The 18,170-nt window shown below is 50.1% G+C and overlaps 1 protein-coding gene across 1 annotated transcript; it reads right to left on the reverse strand.

Moving 5' to 3' along the window:
- Positions 1–120: 120 nt before the first annotated feature.
- TADA1 (transcriptional adaptor 1) lies at positions 121–17,620 on the reverse strand. Its single transcript, XM_062192673.1, has 8 exons — positions 17,455–17,620; positions 13,212–13,303; positions 12,921–12,986; positions 7,954–8,051; positions 6,006–6,215; positions 3,682–3,833; positions 1,686–1,848; positions 121–1,309 (listed from the first exon to the last, which is right to left on the reverse strand). The coding sequence occupies exons 1-8, from the start codon at positions 17,526–17,528 to the stop codon at positions 1,157–1,159; spliced, it is 1,008 nt and encodes a 335-aa protein (XP_062048657.1). The 5' UTR covers positions 17,529–17,620; the 3' UTR covers positions 121–1,156.
- Positions 17,621–18,170: the final 550 nt, after the last annotated feature.

Raw genomic sequence — 18,170 nt, forward strand, 5'->3', positions numbered from 1 at the left:
CCTGAAAAATTCTTGAGTATTCTCTTACTTAGAACTCTCGAGGGCTTATGCCAAGAACTGAAGCAAACTTGATTTTTCGAGTTCTAACCTACAGAATACGAAAGGAAGAAATGGCACACCTTAATCAGAACGTGCTTTTTAATCTTTGTTTCATCTAGTACATTCTTCTGAAGTTTCTACCAAGATCTCCTCAAGTCAGGCTTTTCATTATTTCTGTAGAAGGCAGTATTCCTTATATGTTCAGTGACAAAAAATGTTTCCTCCCAAAAGGTTTATTGTCACATTTAAAGTACAAAATCACACAAATCCAGATATAGGAACCATATGTACACATCAATACATCCATCACTTAGACCTACACAAATGCATCTACATTCTAATTTATCCATCAACACTAACTCTTCAGAAAAAGCAATGTATCTCTTAAAAAAAAATTGGTTATCAATAACACTGTCAAATGTAAATTATTTTTGTTTCATCACTTGAAAGGGTAGAAATTCTACAGTGATAACAAATGGCCATGCCAATCAATCTTTTGGCATATTCACTCTAAAAAAAAAAACAAAACAAAAAACTTGAGTAATTTAATAAGGTTGATTAATTGCATTCCAAAAGTTTTGTTTTGATTTTGTTTTCAAACATAACTTTATTCTGTCAAAGAGCATAGCATTTCCAAGTCATATTTTCTGTAGAGTTGTAGTGATAAATTTTCCTGGGATATAGCTTTTAAAAAATGAGGAGGTAATCTGATATTTAACACTGTGCAGGTTATTTCAACCCAAATGCAAGAGCATAATTCTTCAGCAGATTGGCAGGAATTCTGGATTTCTCCCTGGAGACGAGGCGACAACAGCTTCCTTGTTCCAGGTGTCACCTAGAGCACGCGCAGACCGCAGGACGCTGCGCTTCAGATGCCTGGGCACGAGCATGCCAGGCGCGGTCTCCTCAGTGCCTGCTCCCACGTCGGGAGCACCACGTACACAGCTCGGGGCCTTATCCGAGTGACGCTTCCTGTGCGTGGCTCCACAGTAGCAACACAAATGCACTCAGTGTCACATTTCCATAGGAAAGGTTATATGTACAGTATACACTTCAGCCTTGAAATGTGCATCCGAAAGCTACTCATGAGTTTGCGAGGGTCCCGCAGTGCCGGGTCCTAGCAGAGCAAAAGCCCCTCCTTGGCGGCCAGGCGCTGGCGGTGCACCTTGTCCTGCTGCAGCTCCTCGTGGTTCGGGTGCCAGAGTTTCATGATGGCCCTCTCGATGTTAAGGGCGTAGACAGTGTGTGTAGGAATGACCTCCCTGTGCACCTGGGGCAGAGAGCACGGCTCCAGTTACACTTTACCACACAGAGCGAGGGCTTACGTCAACAAAACACGGAGGAGCCCGACACAGACACCTGAAATCGGAAGCTAACAACTACTAAATCTGCTAACAAGAAAAGGAAGTACGGTTCTGAAGCAGGGAACAAGAGGATCTTTGTTCCTGTCACTGGGGAGGCAGAGGATTGGGGTTGGGGAGGACTCAGGGTGTGAAAAGCGAGGCTAGCAGTTAGTAATACTAACTGAAAAACACGAAGCCAGAAAGTGAAAACAAACTCATAACTAACTTCGCAGAGCTGAACTGTGTATCCTATCCGTACGTCTAAACTAGAGTGAACACTAGTATCAAGAAGCCACGAGTTACCTGCAGAGCTTCAAAGAGGTCGTACATGTTGACGGGGGGCAGCGACGTGGGCAGAGTGTCTCCCGAGCAGGCCAGCAGGAGCGCGGCCTGCTGCTCGGCGTCGTCGGGCGGCGGGTGCGACGCTGGGTTCTGACCGGCACAGGGGGCAGAGAACGCTGGAGGGCTGAAATCACGTTTGCAGAAATAACCTCAGCGTCTATAACGGAGACAACTGAACACCTAGGAGTGGCCTGCTGGCACACGTCTCACATTTAAAGTGGGAAGACCTTAAGATGACTTAGAAGTCCATTCAGTGAACACCAGTGTATACATGAATACGGTGTCATTTTCATTTTCATTTCATCAGGCTGCAAACAAAACGCGACACAACTCCATTTTGTGCCCCTTCTCCCACAATGTTAAAATACTAGCTCAGGATACTGCCCCACCGCTGGTCTTGCCCTTAAAGAGCTTCCAGTTGAAAAAAGAAAAACAGACCTCAGCTTAAGGAATACAAAATTGCATACAAATGACCCAGAGAGGAAGGTGAACTGCTCAAAAACAAACAGCAAGACAAGAAGATGCAGCCGGAGAGAGACAACGGGCAAAGGTGGAGGGCGGGGGAAACGGATGGAGAGCTTCCCCGTGTCCCCAAGTGGAGCCCAGGCACAGCACAGCTGGGAAGTCAGGCACGCCTTTCCCGTCCTCAGCCGGCAGGAGCTAAGCTGTGCGAGGACCAGGGAGCGAGGCAGTAAGTGAGCAAGGCACTGAGCGGCGCTGGTGTGGGTCTGAAGCACCACACAGAAGCAGCTCTGTTAGGACAACAAGCGGTGACAACGGGGGCAAAAGCCCTCCCCAGAATTGGCCAGCCCGGGAGGGAGGGCTCGGCAGCGGCGCCAGGCCGGACACACCGCCTGCGACACCCCCGCCACAAGGACCCACTTTATCTGGTTTGTTTTTCTCCAGAGAAGATGACTTACAAATGAAAACAAATCATCCCACACAGATACGCCGGAATGAGATCTGGACAACAAAGCACCATGAGGGCGGTGTGAACAGTGAGCCCGACTTAAGACGGCCACCTTCAAAATGGGCCCGTGGCCCCGGAAGTCTGCAGAGCCGTGAGGACGACGCTGGCACACGCTCCTCTGGGTGCTGCCAGCCCGCCTGCTGCGCCCAAGCCTCCCAGTTCTCCCACCCGCCCATCACTGCTGTCAGCTCTCCCAGTCATACCTGTCTCAGAATTGGCACCTGTCATCTGCTTACCCCTCTTCTCCCTAATGAACCAGTGCCAGACACGCAATGTCCAGCACTCAGAAAACTCAGTTACTGCAGTAACCACGAGCAGAATTAGCATTGATTTTTCTTTCCCAACAGCTTAAAGTTCAGACTAACTTGGGAGGTGGGGTAGAAGTAGGGAGGTGGCACACTGAGAAAGACCACACACGGATGAGGGTGATCTTGGTTGTCTCAGAAAGGGGGTGACTCCGGACAGAAGAGATGTCCCAGGCACCTCAGTGGAAGTGGGACACAGGAATCCCAGAGATGAGCTGAGACAAGGTCCACACGTCTGCACAGCAGGATGTCAGGGGCAACCCGATGACACCCAGCACAGGCCACTATCTTGAGCTGTGGCTACCAGAGGCAGGTGAGGACATGGAGAAACAGAGCCCACTCCTCCTCCCGCTCCAGAAACACAGCCTTGACCCAGCAATCACAGGCATGCTGCCGGTGGAGAGCAGGCCCACTTCCCCACCAGGCCGGCACTGCCCGTCAGGAGCCATCAAGAACCGACATGCGGCAGCCACTCTGGGACTCGTCTCCCGAGGAGAAGGTCACCCAGATCGCTCACCAGACACCTTACAAGGATGCCATAAGGAAATGCAGGTGTACTGTGACCAAGGTACTTCACATCAACAGAAGCACAAAAGCTGATTGTCTAATGCTGGTGTATGACCTAGGAGCAGTGGAAGCAACTAGCAAAGAACGGGAGCAGAAGCATGAGAAACTCCTTTACCTTTCTATCAGGTTGTTGTAAGCTACCACACTGTTCTTCAGGTACGGCTGTGGGGTCACATTACTCCCAAAGGCATACTTAAAGTGGCCATCTCGTAACCGGTAAGCTTTCCTTCTCGACACAACTGATGTCAGTATATCTTTAAGATGGTTCTGTGAAGACAAGAAAAGAACAACAGCATGACCTCTTCTTCACAAGCAAAGCATCAAACTCCCCCGACTACAGAATGCCCTTGACCTTCGGACGGAGATGAGGGACAGGTGAGCACAGGCCAGGACCAAATGATGTGCCACAAGGAGGAGGGCACAGGAAAGATGGCGCACGCTACTTTTATTTAGCTCTAAGGCGGGCTTGCTCTATAGGATATTTATTTTAAATGGTTCTATACCTCTAAATTGGCTTTTTCTCTCAAAAGTGATTTTTAGATAGCTTTAAGTGTGACACAAGTACAAGGGTTAAGTGTTTTGTGTAAGTGGTTAAGTCATTGCTTGGGGACATACACACCCGGTATCAGAGTACCTGGTTTGAGTCCTAGCTACTTCACTTGTAATCCAGTTTTCTACCAGTGCGCACCCTGGGAGGCAGCAGGTGACAACTCAAGTAGTTGGGTACCTCCCATCCACATGGGAGTCCTGGGTGGAGTTCTAGGCTCTAGCTTCAGCCTGGTCCAGCCTGGCTGTTGAGGGCATTTGGGGAATAAAACAAGTAGATGGAAAATCTCTGTCTCCCTGCCCTTCAAACAAAATGAAAAATAAATATTTTTTTAAAAAATGTAGGTACAAAAACAATTTTTTAAAAAGAGAACAACACGGGCCATCATTGTGGGGTAACAGGTTAAGCTATTTCCTGTGATGCCAGCATCCCGTATGAGCGCTGGTTCAAGTCCCTGCTAATGCACCTGGGAAGGCAGTGGAAGATGGCCTGAGTACTTGGGCTCCGGCCACCCACATGGGAGATGCGGCTGGAATTTCAGGCTCCTGGCTTCGGGCTGGCCCAGCCCCAGACATTGTGGCCATTTAAGGAGTGAGCCCGAGGATGGAAAATCTCTGTCTTTCTCTCTTCCCCTCTTTAACTCTGTCTTTCAAATAAATAATTAAATCTTTAAAAAAAAAAAGAGGCCCACTACTTTCAAACTGGGACAAAGTCTCAAGATCTGGTCTTTATAGGTTATAACACCTGATCTACCAAAATTCTTGCATGAAAATAACTTTGAATCTCTTGAAAGCCACATAAACAACAGACACATAGGAAATAAACACACACACAAAAAGAATTATGAATGCCTCTTCACCCTTATGAGAGCCAACTGCTTCTGTGAAAACAGAGGTGCGACTGGTCCCAGCCTACCCTTACTAACAGGGGAACCAGGCCTGGGCAAAGTGTCTCAGTTACACAAGGAAGACCAGCTTACTGTGTACTGTATAATTCAAATGGTTTTTACACAAGACTCATTTAATGTTTATAACTTCATGAGACAGCTTTTGCTTTGAAGGTACAGATAAGAAAGAGACCCTGAAAATCTAAAGGAATTACCCAGCAGTACCTGATAGCACCTGTACATTAGAGAACTCGGTGTGTATTTTGTTAAGAAACTGTATGATGAGATAGCGTGCTGAGACAAGATTTCCACAGTTCAGACACAAAGTCCAATCCCTTCAAATGCTCTACCACAGCAAACATCAGTCAATCTTCAGGATTCTCTATCTCATTTGTTCCCTTAAAAATGATTTATTTGGGGCCAGCACTGTGGTAAAGCTGCAGGCCACAACACCAGCATCCCATGTGTGTACCGATTTGTGTCCTGGCTGCTCCACTTCTAATCCAGCTCCATGTTAATGGCCTGACAAAAGGAGAAAATGGCCCAAGTTCTTGGGCCCCTGCCACCCATGTAGGAGACCCAGAAGAAGCTCCTGGCTTTGGTCTGGCCCAGTGCTGGCCACTGTGGCCATCTGGGGAGTGAACCAGCAGATGGAAGATCTCTCCCTCTCAACCTCTCCCTCGTCTGATTTTCAAACAAATAAGTAAACCTTCAAAACAAAAAAATCTTTCACTTGTTGACAATTAGCTATCAGATCAAGCAAAGGTGTTAATGCCATAAGTAAGCTTCCTAAAAAGCTTAGTATAACAACTGAACACAATTCTCTGAATGGCAGTATGTATGTCTCCTTTCAGAAATAAAACACACGTGCACAATTTCAACAAAATGACAACTCCATGAAGTCAGAGTGACATCCTGGCTCTTTTCTTGCAGCGTCAACTGTAAACAGCTATACACGCTCATCACATTCCTTCGGAAAAACTGTTTCTGCCAACAGCAAACCAACCTCCACCGCGTAGACAACGGCAGAAACGGCCTCCTCCGTGACGTTGTCCAGCCCGTGCTCATAAGCCGTCACGATCATTCTCCCCTCCAGCTGGCCCCGGGTGGGGAGCATCATCGTGTGCGAGCACAGTTTTAAATCATCATCATCTTGGGGGTCCTTTGCCACAAACTGCTGGGCTCCCGACAGGGGATTCTGAGGCTGGAATCTATGCTATGAGTAAGAAAAGGTTCCAGAATTATTTGTTATAGTGGCAAGTTATAAAACACAAACAAAAGTAACCCACACTTGGCGTCCTACCAATCAACACCACCAAAACTATAGCACAGAGGTCACACACACACAGAAAAGTGGGCTGTACATAAACAACCTCAGATTCATACCCCTTACATGGTAATAACAAAGTTGTGATTAAAGGGAGTAATGGCGGTATGCAGAGTGGTTCTTTTATTCAGTACCCTGGTGAAGACAAAGTGCATGGCTGTGCTAAATATGACGAAGGGGAAGGAGAAGATAGAGTACTCTGTTCAAACATGGTAGAGCATTTTAAATGTAACTATAAGGAAGCAGGCTCTGAAAATATAAATATTTGATCAATGTCACAGTTAAGCCTTCACAACCCAGAGTTAGGCAGAGTGACAGATCTAATAACAAACACTCCAACGTGCAGCTGTGCCGCATAGCCACTTAGGTACTCGCGTTTTCTACTCTGAAGCCTCAATGGAGAACTTCCTAAGACACGGTCACACTAGAGTCAACGGCTTCTCTGACTCTGGGAGATTCTCACAGCACATGCATATTGTCCATCACCACCGAGAGGCGGGCCCCAGGGAGCTTTGGCTGAAGCCCAACACACAAGACGTTATCATGAAGACTGGTTGTTTATATTATACAGTTTACATTATAAAGATAACATTGTTATTTTCCATTTTCCAAGTACAAACTGTATTTTATATTGGGCAAGCCCTTTTGAGCCCAGTATGCCTGTGTCCAGACACTGATGGCCCCTGGATGGAATGTCACTACTGACATAAAACCTAGAGCAAACCTGGAAAGAAACAAATGCTCATTGTTGTTGATCAGTAACGTTATCAATACCCAGCCAAACCTATAAAAGGGATACATTTGGGAAAGTTTCTTCTTTAAACCGTGGAAAGTTATTCTAAAATGGGTACAGATGTTACTGCCAAATGCTTTCATAACATTATCTACTGGGTTCAGAAAGACCCAGGCTCAGCTTAGCGTCACTGGGAGATGGCCAGAGGCTGCCCAATCCACATGAACCCCTGGAACCAACATCTGCCATGTGAGAAACACTACTTCTTCCAAGAAAAATACTGAAGAGGATAAAGAATACAGGAAAAGCTTTGAGTCTCTGAAAATGCATTAGGGGGCCGGCACTGTGGTGCAGTGGGTTAATGCCTTGGCCTGAAGTGCCAGCATCCCATATGGGCACCAGTTCAAGTCCTAGCTGCTCCACTTCCGATCCAGCTCTTTGCTATGACCTGGGAAAGCAGAAGATGGCCCATGTCCTTAGGTCCCTGCACCCACGTGGGAGACCCGGAAGAAGCTCTTAGCTCCTCGCTTTGGATCGGCACAGTTCCGACTGTTGTAGCCAATTGGAGAGTGAACCATTGGATGGAAGACCTCTCTCTCTTTCTGCCTCTCCTGCCTCTGTGCAACTCTGACTTCTGAATAAATAAATAAATAAATAAATCTTAAAAAGAAAGAAAACACATTAGGTGGTACTGATAAATATGCATATCCAAATAACACCAAATAAGAACCCTAACATTCCAAACACCTAGACTTGCATTCCTCATAACCCTTTTCTACCAACCTCTCTGTTTCTACTCTGCTACCAGCATTTGAATATTCATTTGAAGACCAAAGCGTCCCATTACTCTAGTACGTAAATTAGTCATTATGAATATACTGGAGAACAACCTACATCAAATTTCTGACGAACAGAAGACAGCTTTTTCTTTCCCTTGGGTTTTCCAGGTTTGGCTGCAGAACCTCCTGTCCAGGGCAGAGATCCAGCACCCTCTGTGAGACAGAAAAATAAAACCCGTAAGTGAAAACGATAACGCCTGACAACTGCTGACCTTGTTTGCACTGAGGACTAAGAAGGTATGGCGTGCTTCAGATGTGAGGCTAAATGATAAATGCTTACATTCGTATCTTTCTTTGTTAAACAGAATTATGACTCTCTCAAATCAAATCCTGCCTGTAACCAAAGTTATATTTTAGAAAGAAAACTTTGTTTTTATTTTTTAATTATGGTTTAGAGTATGTTTATTTATCAGTAGCCATACTTGTATTATAAAAGTAGGGCAGAATTTCCTAGTCCAAAATGCTGAACTGAGCACACGGGTTTCTCTACTCTCTGCTCCGAGACCTCACTAAAAATGACCGAGGAAGGCAAATGGCACATTTGCACGATGCAGATACAACAGAAGGTGGCAGGCGAGATGAGATCTCAACCGATGTCTAACGTGGACTAAGGAGATGCCAGCACACAGAGCAGACACGTGCAGGCTGTAACCTAGGCCAGGCAAGGAGGGTGGCACACGAGATGGAAGCAAGACAACCTGCCTTCCAAAACTCACAAAGAATCTGGATTTGGAGATGTGATCACAGTGGAAACCAAGAGGGATCATTAAGCTTAAAACAGGGATCGGCGTTGTGGCGTAGCAGGTTAAGCCTCTACCTGCAGCGCTGGCATCCCATATGGAGGCTGGTTGGAGTCCCAGCTGCTTCACTTCTGACCCAGCTCCCTGCTAATGGCCTAGGAAAGCAGTGGGAGATGGCCCAAGAGCTTGAGCCCCTGCACCCAACATCTGCAAGATCTAGAAGAAGCTCCTGGCTCCTGGCTTCAGATCGGCCCAGTTCCAGCCGTTGTGGCCATCTGGGGAGTGAACAAGAGGATGGAAGACCTTTCTCTCTGTCTCTCCCTCTCTCTGTAACTCTGCCTCTCAAATAAATAAATATATTTTTTTAAAAAAAGGCTAAAAACCAAATTAATGGAAGGCCTATAATAAAAAAAATCACCCACACAAAGCCCTTCCCTCACCCCTAGGACAGACTCCATACGAAATACAAGTGCAGAAATGAAGGGCTTCAAGACAATGACCGTGGAGCACCAAACCAAGTGCGGGGCCTTCCATGCAGCCTCAGCTCACCTGCTCACGCTCACCCCCACGCACAGAGCAGCACCCGGCGGGCTGTTTGGCACAGGACAGGTCGGGTGGGCAGAAGGGCAGGCAATACAGAACCCTCCTCTAGCTGCACAGAACCAAGCTTCTGGGGTTCACTGGGGTGACTGGTACCGACACTGGCACCCCAGAGCAAAGTGCACTGCAGGCTAGTATTCAGGAAGCCCCCCGTTTACTGGCTGGCCTCCTGTCAGCTCGCTCGAAAGTAAGGCCTCCAAGCAGTTTCATGCCTTATTCTTAAAGGCAAAAAGGACCATATACGAGCCACTTATCAATATGCTGGAGCTCGGTAAGAGAGACCAGGCCACCGGAACAGAGAGGTGCTAGGAGGGAATGCCGAAGAACTGCACAGTCTCTAAGTGGGACCCTCAGAGAAGGCTGAGCAGACGAGAGTCCATAAAGCAAGCAGAGGATGCGACCAACGGTGCTGGTGTAGAGAATATATATATATATATATTTTTTTTGACAGGCAGAGTGGACAGTGAGAGAGAGAGAGAAAGGTCTTCCTTTGCCGTTGGTTCACCCTCCAATGGCCACTGCGGCTGGCGCGCTGCAGCCGGCGCACCGCGCTGATCTGATAGCAGGAGCCAGGTGCTTCTCCTGGTCTCCCATGGGGTGCAGGGCCCAAGCACTTGGGCCATCCTCCACTGCACTCCCTGGCCACAGCAGAGAGCTGGCCTGGAAGAGGGGCAACCGGGACAGAATCCAGCGCCCCAACCGGGACTAGAACCCGGTGTGCCGGCGCCGCAAGGTGGAGGATTAGCCTAGTGAGCTACGGCGCCGGCCTGGTGTAGAGAATATTACAACGAGGAAGGCTGCAGGCAGAAACTGAGACAACCTCAGGAAGACAGCAGTAAGACAAAGTGACCATGTCTAAAACTACTAAGTACAGAAGCAGATAAGCAACTAGGAGGGGTTGTGGAGGTCCCACTAGAACAAAACATGAAAGCAATTGCCTATGAGGATAGGTGCAGGGGTACAAAGAAACATTTTTCATGAAACCTTTTTTGTTATTTTTTTCTTAAATCATGAACATATTTTTAAAGAAAAAAATCAAAGTAACATTAGCTAATTAAAGCACAGTTCAGAAAAAAAATTACGAATGGAAAAAAGTCACCCATAATCCTAGTAAAATGCTATTACCAATTTGATATATTTGGGAAAAAAGTTCATAAGACTTTGAAAAAAATTTTCCAGCTTCCTCAGTTAAAAAACTGTTTGCGAAGTCAAGTTCCTCTTCTGTATCAGTCATTGGCACAGCCAGATGTCACTCAATAAGAGTCAGCCAATCACAGATGACTTCCCAAAACAGTCTACTCCTGATAAATGAAACCGATGCTGAATGAGGAGGAAAGTGGGCTGACCCCGGCGGAGGATGCTGCCAAGGAGCAGGCCTGCGACCCACAGCTCCCAAGCTGCTGCCCAGGCCAGATGTCTGCCTGAGACCGACCCTGACCCGGGGCTTCTCAGCAGCACTCAGATTTGCGCTCTGATGCCACACTGCCGCTCACGGCTAGGGAAGCTCCCTGTGCCCTTTGCTTTGTTTTCTCTGAACTTCGTCCCCTCCCCTGTAAAAAGCTGCCTACCCTGCAGAGTGGCGGTGAGGCTGAGAGACGATGCACAGGAAGTGTCCAGTGTGCCACAGTCACTCGATCATCTCTCCTGCCTAGCTCAGAAAAACAGAACCCACCAGCCACAGCAAGTACAAAGAACCACGTTTTACTTCCAACAGAAACCACCCCTTTGTTGCTAGCAAAAATCAATTTCATTTCAGGGAAATAAGTTTTGAGTGCCTGATGGAGAAACACATTCTCAAAGGCCCAATGGAACATTTCTTCACTTAGTTTGGAATAACTGATAACAAACATCCCAGAATACCAACGGTTTTAAGTTAGCCACCTACACTTACTAATAATTATTTCCTATCTGTCTGCATTTTCGCAGGTTTTTTCAACTGCTTTTCGTAATTCAGTAGACATGACGGAACCTATTTTGTAAATGGCAGAGCAAAGAACTCCTAGGTGATGAACTCTAGTATGTAAGCTCCTAACAAAACCTAAACTTGAACTCGAGTCTCTTGCCTCCTGTCAACCAGGGCTTTTCCTTTGATCACTCCACTTATCTTCTGGGTGTGTGGCACTTCGTGCTATACCTAACTAAAAAGTAAGATCTAGCCCTCTCACGCATAAAGCTAGCTTTTCTGATCAAGTTAAATTTTATACAACAGAGTAGATTATCTTTATGGCCTGACTTTGGACATTGAAAAGGTATGACTTGTCACTCCAGGCCCTTGAGAAAATTCAACTTAATCTACGTGTGCAGGAGGTACCTGTGAACCTAACTCTTTTTTTTTTTTTTTTTTTTTTGACAGGCAGAGTGGACAGTGAGAGAGACAGAGACAGAGAGAAAGGTCTTCCTTTGCCGTTGGTTCACCCTCCAATGGCCGCCGCAGTTGGCACACTGCAACCAGCGCACCGCCGCCGATCCGATGGCAGGAGCCAGGTGCTTCTCCTGGTCTCCCATGGGGTGCAGGGCCCAAGCACTTGGGCCATCCTCCACTGCACTCCCTGGCCACAGCAGAGAGCTGGCCTGGAAGAGGGGCAACCGGGACAGGATCGGTGCCCCGACCGGGACTAGAACCCGGTGTGCCGGCGCCGCAAGGTGGAGGATTAGCCTAGTGAGCCGCGGCGCCGGCTTGAACCTAACTCTTTAACAAAGCCCAGGACTGCTCTTATCATGAGAGAAGTTTTCAGAGTATTTAACTACTTGTTCCTAACTAATTGGTTAAAGTAAGATGGTTGAAACAGGTTAGTGGTAACTTAATCTACCACTTAAGCTCCAAAGAACTGGGGGTGAGGAGTCAGTTTTCCATCTATACCTCTGTCGGCTGAAGGGAGAGACTTGGTTCTACCCAGCCCCATGACATGCTGCTACCCACTGTGCACAGTTCTCCACCACTAACACGCCAGACCCACCTGCTGAAGCTCTCACCTCCCGAAGGCTAACAGCTGACTGGAGAATGCCAGCGGAAGTCCAGGTTTGCATCGTGTGCTGTGGTTCACTTCCACGTGACTCACCTCCTCTATATCCCCCAAATGCTGTCTCCTAACACGAAAGGCCCTCTCTTCATCCCCTCACCTTTCCACCCTCACCTCCCATCTTCCTCGCTTCCCATTCTGACTCGGGGGCAAAAATCAAAAATCACTACAGGTGTAGGAAAGCATGTCCTCTAAAAAGGTTTGTAAAAGAATTTGTATTGGGGCCGGGACTGTAGCAAAGCAGGTTAAGCCATGGCCTGCAACACCAGCAGGTTTGAGTCCTGGCTGTTCCACTTCTGATCCGGCTCCCTGCTAATGCGTCCGGAAAAGCAATGGAGGATGGACTTGAGCCCATGCACCCAAATAGAAGACCCGAATAAGCTCCAGGCTTCTGCCTGGCCCAGCCCTAGTTGTTGCAGCCACTGGGGAAGTGACCCAGCAGATGGAAGACCTCTCTCTCTCTCTCTTCTTTTCTCTCTGTAACTCTGCCTTTCAAATAAATTAAAAAAAAGAATTTGTATCTACATAATGGAACTTTTCTCCTGGGTAGTTCAACAAACAATTCACATCAAACACAAGATGCATCAGCCAGAGGAAGCTATGGCCCGGCGTTCCACGGCCCTGCTGACCAACACACACGGGAAGTATTCCCACTCCCTTACCTGGTGTAGAAACCAAAATCTGACAACGCGTGAGAATGGCCAGGAGGAAATCGTTGTGGGAATGCACTGCAAAAGCCAGACACAAGAGATTTTCAACAACAGGAAACCACTACTGCATACCCTCTACTATTCCATTCTTTACTCCTAATTCCCTAATGTCCACACAGAGAGGATTTTACACACCACCAAAAATCAAACTTTTATTCCTCAAAAAGTCAAAAGAGGAATTTACTGCAAATCTGGGAAAACTCTCCAACAGCAAACTAACTGCTGGCTGGCTCATTATTTTACCATTATCCTGGGTGAGAAGTCTATGAGCTTCGAGGTCAAACTCTTCCTTGCTGATCTTCTGCTTGAACCACAGTTTTAAGTTGGCCCAGTATCTGCAGAGGCAGAAACAGTATTAAGCACAAATCGCAGGCACTGCTCCTCCCCGGGTTCACCGCGCCTGCTCCCACTCCCAGGGAACACCACTGCCTTCCTAGTGTACAGGCTGAATTGTGCCCTGCCCCCACAATGCCTAGGCTGAAGCCCCAACCCCAGTCCCTTGGGATATGACTGTATTTGGAGACAGGGCCTTTCAAGGGGTAATTAAATTGAGGCCATTGGGGTGGACCCTAATCCAATATGAAGGATGAGCTTATCAGGAGATTAGCGCACAGAGAGAGGCATCAGACAGACACACAGAGAGAGAAACCACCACGACTCTGGCACTGTGCTCCTGGAAATCAATGCCTGCTGTGTAAGCCACCCAGTCTGTGGCATTCCGTCACGGCAGAGCCAGCAATCAGAATGCCAAGAAGACACCTGCCGCCCTCCCTAAAAGGGGACTGGCAGGCAGTGGTGAACTGGACTCCGGGTCTCTCGGTTCACTTTGCCCAAGCCGCAGCCTTTCCTTCTCACTGCCACCTTTCTGGAAGAGCGACTCTCCAGAATGCCACATCTAAGATTTTTAACGTGTGCGTGTTTCATGGGGAGGGCCTGGGTGACACTCTCTCTTTTTTTTTTTTATTTGAAAAACAGAGTTACAGAGAGAGGTAGAGCCAGAGAGAGAGAGGTCTTCCATTCACTGGCTCACTTCCCAATGGCCACAACGGCCGGAGCTGGGCCGATGCGAAGCCAGGAGCTTCTTCCAGGTCTCCCCCTAGGGTGCAGGGGCCCAAGGACTTGGGCCATCTTCTACTGCTTTCCGAGGCCACAGCAGAGAGCTGGACTGGAAGAGGAGCAGCTGGGACTCAAACCTGCGCCCTTGTGGGATGCCGGCTGGGGCTTTAACCCACAGCGCAGCACTGGCCCCTTGGGGTGACACTCTTTGAGAACTCAAGTGCTAATGTAGGTGGGCTCAAGAGATGGGTTTCTACACAGCCCAGCACAAAGAAAAGGGCCAAGGGTATCAGAAACTACATGCATGCTTCTAAGTGTGAGCCGGTACAGCACCTAACCTTACAGGTGACTAGGCGGCTAGCAGAACCCAAAGGACTTAACCTTTTATACCTTAACAGCACTGTTAGACATAGGGGTAAAAGGTACCGCTGTTCATCAGTGTGTTTAGAAGGCTGCTGCCGGTTCATGACTCGCACATGTGTTCACACTTTCAATCCAGACTCACCTACCTTCTAACGCTCATGCGTTCCTAACCAAAAAAGCCAAGCTGCAATGGTGAACAATCTCACTGCCCTGTTACAGCCATGGCAGGCGTCTCAGTAAAAACTCTGGGTTCCAGGGCTTTTTATCTTCCCGGGGAGAAAGCCGGGTAGCTTTCTGGCATCCTGTAAATGGCTCCAGGACACTGCCACCTCTCAAAGGCCCATTGCACTGGACAGCTCTTCACCGTTAGCCCTAGGGCTTGGCGCCCTTCTCACTGATGTTCACTCCTAGGCAACAGTAACTTCCCAACGGAGGACACTGTGCTACTGTGTTTTTTTTTCCAAGAACAAGCAAAATAAAAAATAATAAAATTAAATTTTTTATCCCATTCTGTCCAACGTGTGCCAACATGACACTATCTGTCGTCTCCCAGTGCACGTTCTGGCCAGATCGCCCAGCACCGGCCCCCCAGAGTTAGAAGACCTGCTCCTGGGTCCCTGTAGCTAACCACTGAGTCACCACGAACAAATGACCACTTCTCACCATACCAGCAACAGGATGGGGAGAGAGGGTTGGCCTAGGAGACCATGGGACACCTGGGGGAAAATCAAAGACCATCTGACCAAGTCCTTGAGCCGGGCAGCACCTGTTTGAACAGGACATTCTACTGGGTTCTATATGCGGTGAGGTGGCTAGCAAAGCCTATGTCCTTCTGGAAGCTGACCGGGCTATTACACAACCTGCCCCAGGCAGACACAAAGGCTATTGGGACCATGGGACCAACAGCAAACAACTCACACGCAGGTTCTCATACCTACCACCAGGGATCACAACTAAAGGGCCGGGCTGTACCAGGCAAAGCCAAGTGCTCAACGGAAGAACCGTGAGGAGTGCCCGCATGGCAGCATGACAAACCGCCTAGCCAAGGGGCACTTTGCAAGCAGAAAAGGACAGTGAAGGAATGGAAAAACACGCTGAGAACACCCCGGTACTGTACCATCAACTGCTCTTGGCACAAAGATCTTTAATTGCATTGCTGGTGGGGACCGGACCAAGGCTGCACCAAATTTAACCCTCAGCACTGGCATCTGGTCAACGTCAGACAGTTGGCTTTGGCGCTATAAAACCGTGCAGCGAATGTCAACTGCAAAAACACCTGTGTGAGCCCTGGGTTTAGGTGTGACGGAGTCTAGGATGGCTGCTGGGTAACGGGGGTCACGGCTCCTTCTAACCAGAGACGGAGTGGAGCAGGCGCACAAGCCGGGTCCCTCAGCATCCAAGCGTTCACTTTCAAGCGCCTGCAAGCAGCCCAGACAGAACACAGCCAAAGCTTCCTGCTAGGCTTAAAAAAAATGTAAATGTCACCAGTCAGAACTAGAAAAATGAATGAGGACGAAAGCTACCAATTGTAGCTATTAGAATAAATGGGACTTTTTAATCAACGACCTAAGTGAAGAACAGAGTGGCGAACAGCACAGATCGACAGTAAAAGACAACTTCAAGTAGAACAGCGCATCTTTGGGAATCAATAAATGTTTACAAAAAGGTAAATAATTATGCAAAACAGAAGTTTCTCAGGCTGAAAAGCAGACTGTCATCTCTGCCGCCTCAAAATTAGAAAGGGCCAGTGCCATGGCGCAGAGGGTGAAGCCACAGCTGGCGCGCCGGCATCCCACGTGGGCACAGGTTCAAGTCCCGGCTGCCCCACTTCCGGTCCAGCTCTCTGCTGTGGCCTGGGAAAGCAGTAGAAGATGGCCCAAGTGCTTGGGTCCCTGCACCCACGTGGGAGACCTGGAAGAAGCTCCTGGCTCCAGATTTGGACAGCCTGGACTGTTCCAGCCATTTGGGGAGTGAACCAGTGGATGGAAGACGTCTCTCTCTCTCTCTACTGTGCCTTTCAAATAAAAATACATAAATAAATGACCTTTTTAAAACCCTACACATGAGGAACAACTCCAGAAAGCACGCGTGCCATTCAAGCCCAGCAGCTTCACTCCGGGCATAATGAGGTTTGGAGGACAAAAGGCGAGAGTGTTGGAAAAAATGAGGTACCCGCACCCCTTGCTCCTCCGCCCACCTTCCTAAAAGCCAGCATCCGTTGCGCAACGGGACCGCGCGGAACACCACGGAAGCCACTCAGTGGCTGCACCCCCGGCACCACCGATTCAAGTTGGCTTCCTGTCTTTCCGGAAAAAAAATATAAAACCCTAACAGCGTTTTGCAAACCCCCACACCCATCCTGGCCTCTCAGAGGCTCCGGTCCACCGCACGGTCTAGCCTTGGCCTTGGCCGGACACTGACTGAGCCTCTGACCACGGCGTCCTGGCTCCCCCGCTGGGACCGAGGCAGGGTCTGGCTGGCCGCCTCCGGGGGGTCCCTCACGACCCCCTCTGCAAGGCCTCGGGCCCCCGGCTAGGTCGGCCTCCTGGGAGCAACAACTTTATCTACTCCACATCTCTGGTGAGGGTTAGATAGCACACCAGAGGTGTTTAAACGTCCACGGCTGCTGTCGCCCCTAGGTTACTGGAGGGAGCAGCCCAAATCGCCGTCAGGGCGCTTACCAACAACGCCTGACACAGCGCCCCAGCGCCACAGCCTCCGCCTCCAGGAAGCCCTCGGGGGCGTGCCGCCCAGCGCGGCGCCTGCTGGGGCCCCACGCGTCCGGCGTCCCCGCACCGGGACCCGCCCCGGCCCCACAGGCCCTTCGGCGTGAAGGGCGCTCCTGCCGCCCCACCCATTTCACAGCGTCCCCAGCGAAGGCGCCCGCCCGGGTCCCTCAGCCGCCCAGGAGGCCCAGCGCCTCCCTGAGAAACGCGGAGGCCCCGCCGCCGCGACGCGAGGCGGCCCAGGCCTCGGGCGGTGGGGGCGTCTCCGGGGCGCACAGGCGGCCCGAGCCGGGAGAGCGCCGGCGCGGGGGCCCTCGGGCCGCGCCCCCGGCGGCTCTTACTGTTTCACGTTGTCCCCCAGGGCCTCGCTCAAGTTCTTTTTGGCCGCCTCCAGCTCGCTCACAAAGGTCGCCATTGCTCCGCGCGCCGCAGCCCGACCGCAGGCCGCGCAGCCACCGCGACCAACAACCGAAAAGCCAACGCGGCGGACGGCCTCGGCCGAGTCCGCACGCCTCGGCCCCGCCCCCCAGGCTCTCCGCGGACGTTTGTTTGGTTTTCGGCTCCGCCCGCCTCAAAGCGAGGAAGGCGCCTAGCCCAACGCGGCCCTCCGGCTCCCGCCCCGCGAGTCACGTGACCGCGCCAGCGCGTCTGGGCGCGCCCGCCGCTTCCGGGCGGCCTTGTCGCCCGCGGGGCTGGCCTGTCCCGCCCTGGCCGGTCCTGCTGTCCGCCCGCCGCCCTTGTACCTGGACGAACAGCGGTCCTCTCCAGGGCAGAGTGGGGGCGGCACCACGCCGCTTCTCCCGGGCGCACCCGTCGGCCTTGCCCGCGCTTCTCTTAGCTGTCAGTAACCAAGACGTGGGTTCGGTGAGCACGGTGCTGGCGTTTTGTTCGCAGCAGCCCCTAGAGCGGCGCCTGGAGCAGCGTGAACGTCTCCTAAATGTTTGTGAAGCGAAGGAAGGGATCGCGGGGCCAGCGAGGGGCAGGGTCCGCCCGGGCGCGCGGCTTCCGACCCGCTTCCTGCGCAGCGCTTAGGTCCCCGGCCCCTCGGGGAGAGACC

Source organism: Lepus europaeus, chromosome 5 (genome assembly GCF_033115175.1).
Source record: "Lepus europaeus isolate LE1 chromosome 5, mLepTim1.pri, whole genome shotgun sequence".
Classification (NCBI taxonomy): domain Eukaryota; kingdom Metazoa; phylum Chordata; class Mammalia; order Lagomorpha; family Leporidae; genus Lepus; species Lepus europaeus.

Coding starts and splice junctions, on each gene's coding strand:
- TADA1 (XM_062192673.1), bottom strand. CDS start 17,528: ATGGCGACCTTTGTGAGCGAGCTGGAGGCGGCCAAAAAGAACTTGAGC. Junction 8,052..12,920: donor GATTTTGGTTTCTACACCAG/GTAAGGGAGTGG, acceptor TCTGTCTCACAG/AGGGTGCTGGATCTCTGCCC. Junction 1,310..1,685: donor ACCTCTTTGAAGCTCTGCAG/GTAACTCGTGGC, acceptor TCTCTGCCCCAG/GTGCACAGGGAGGTCATTCC.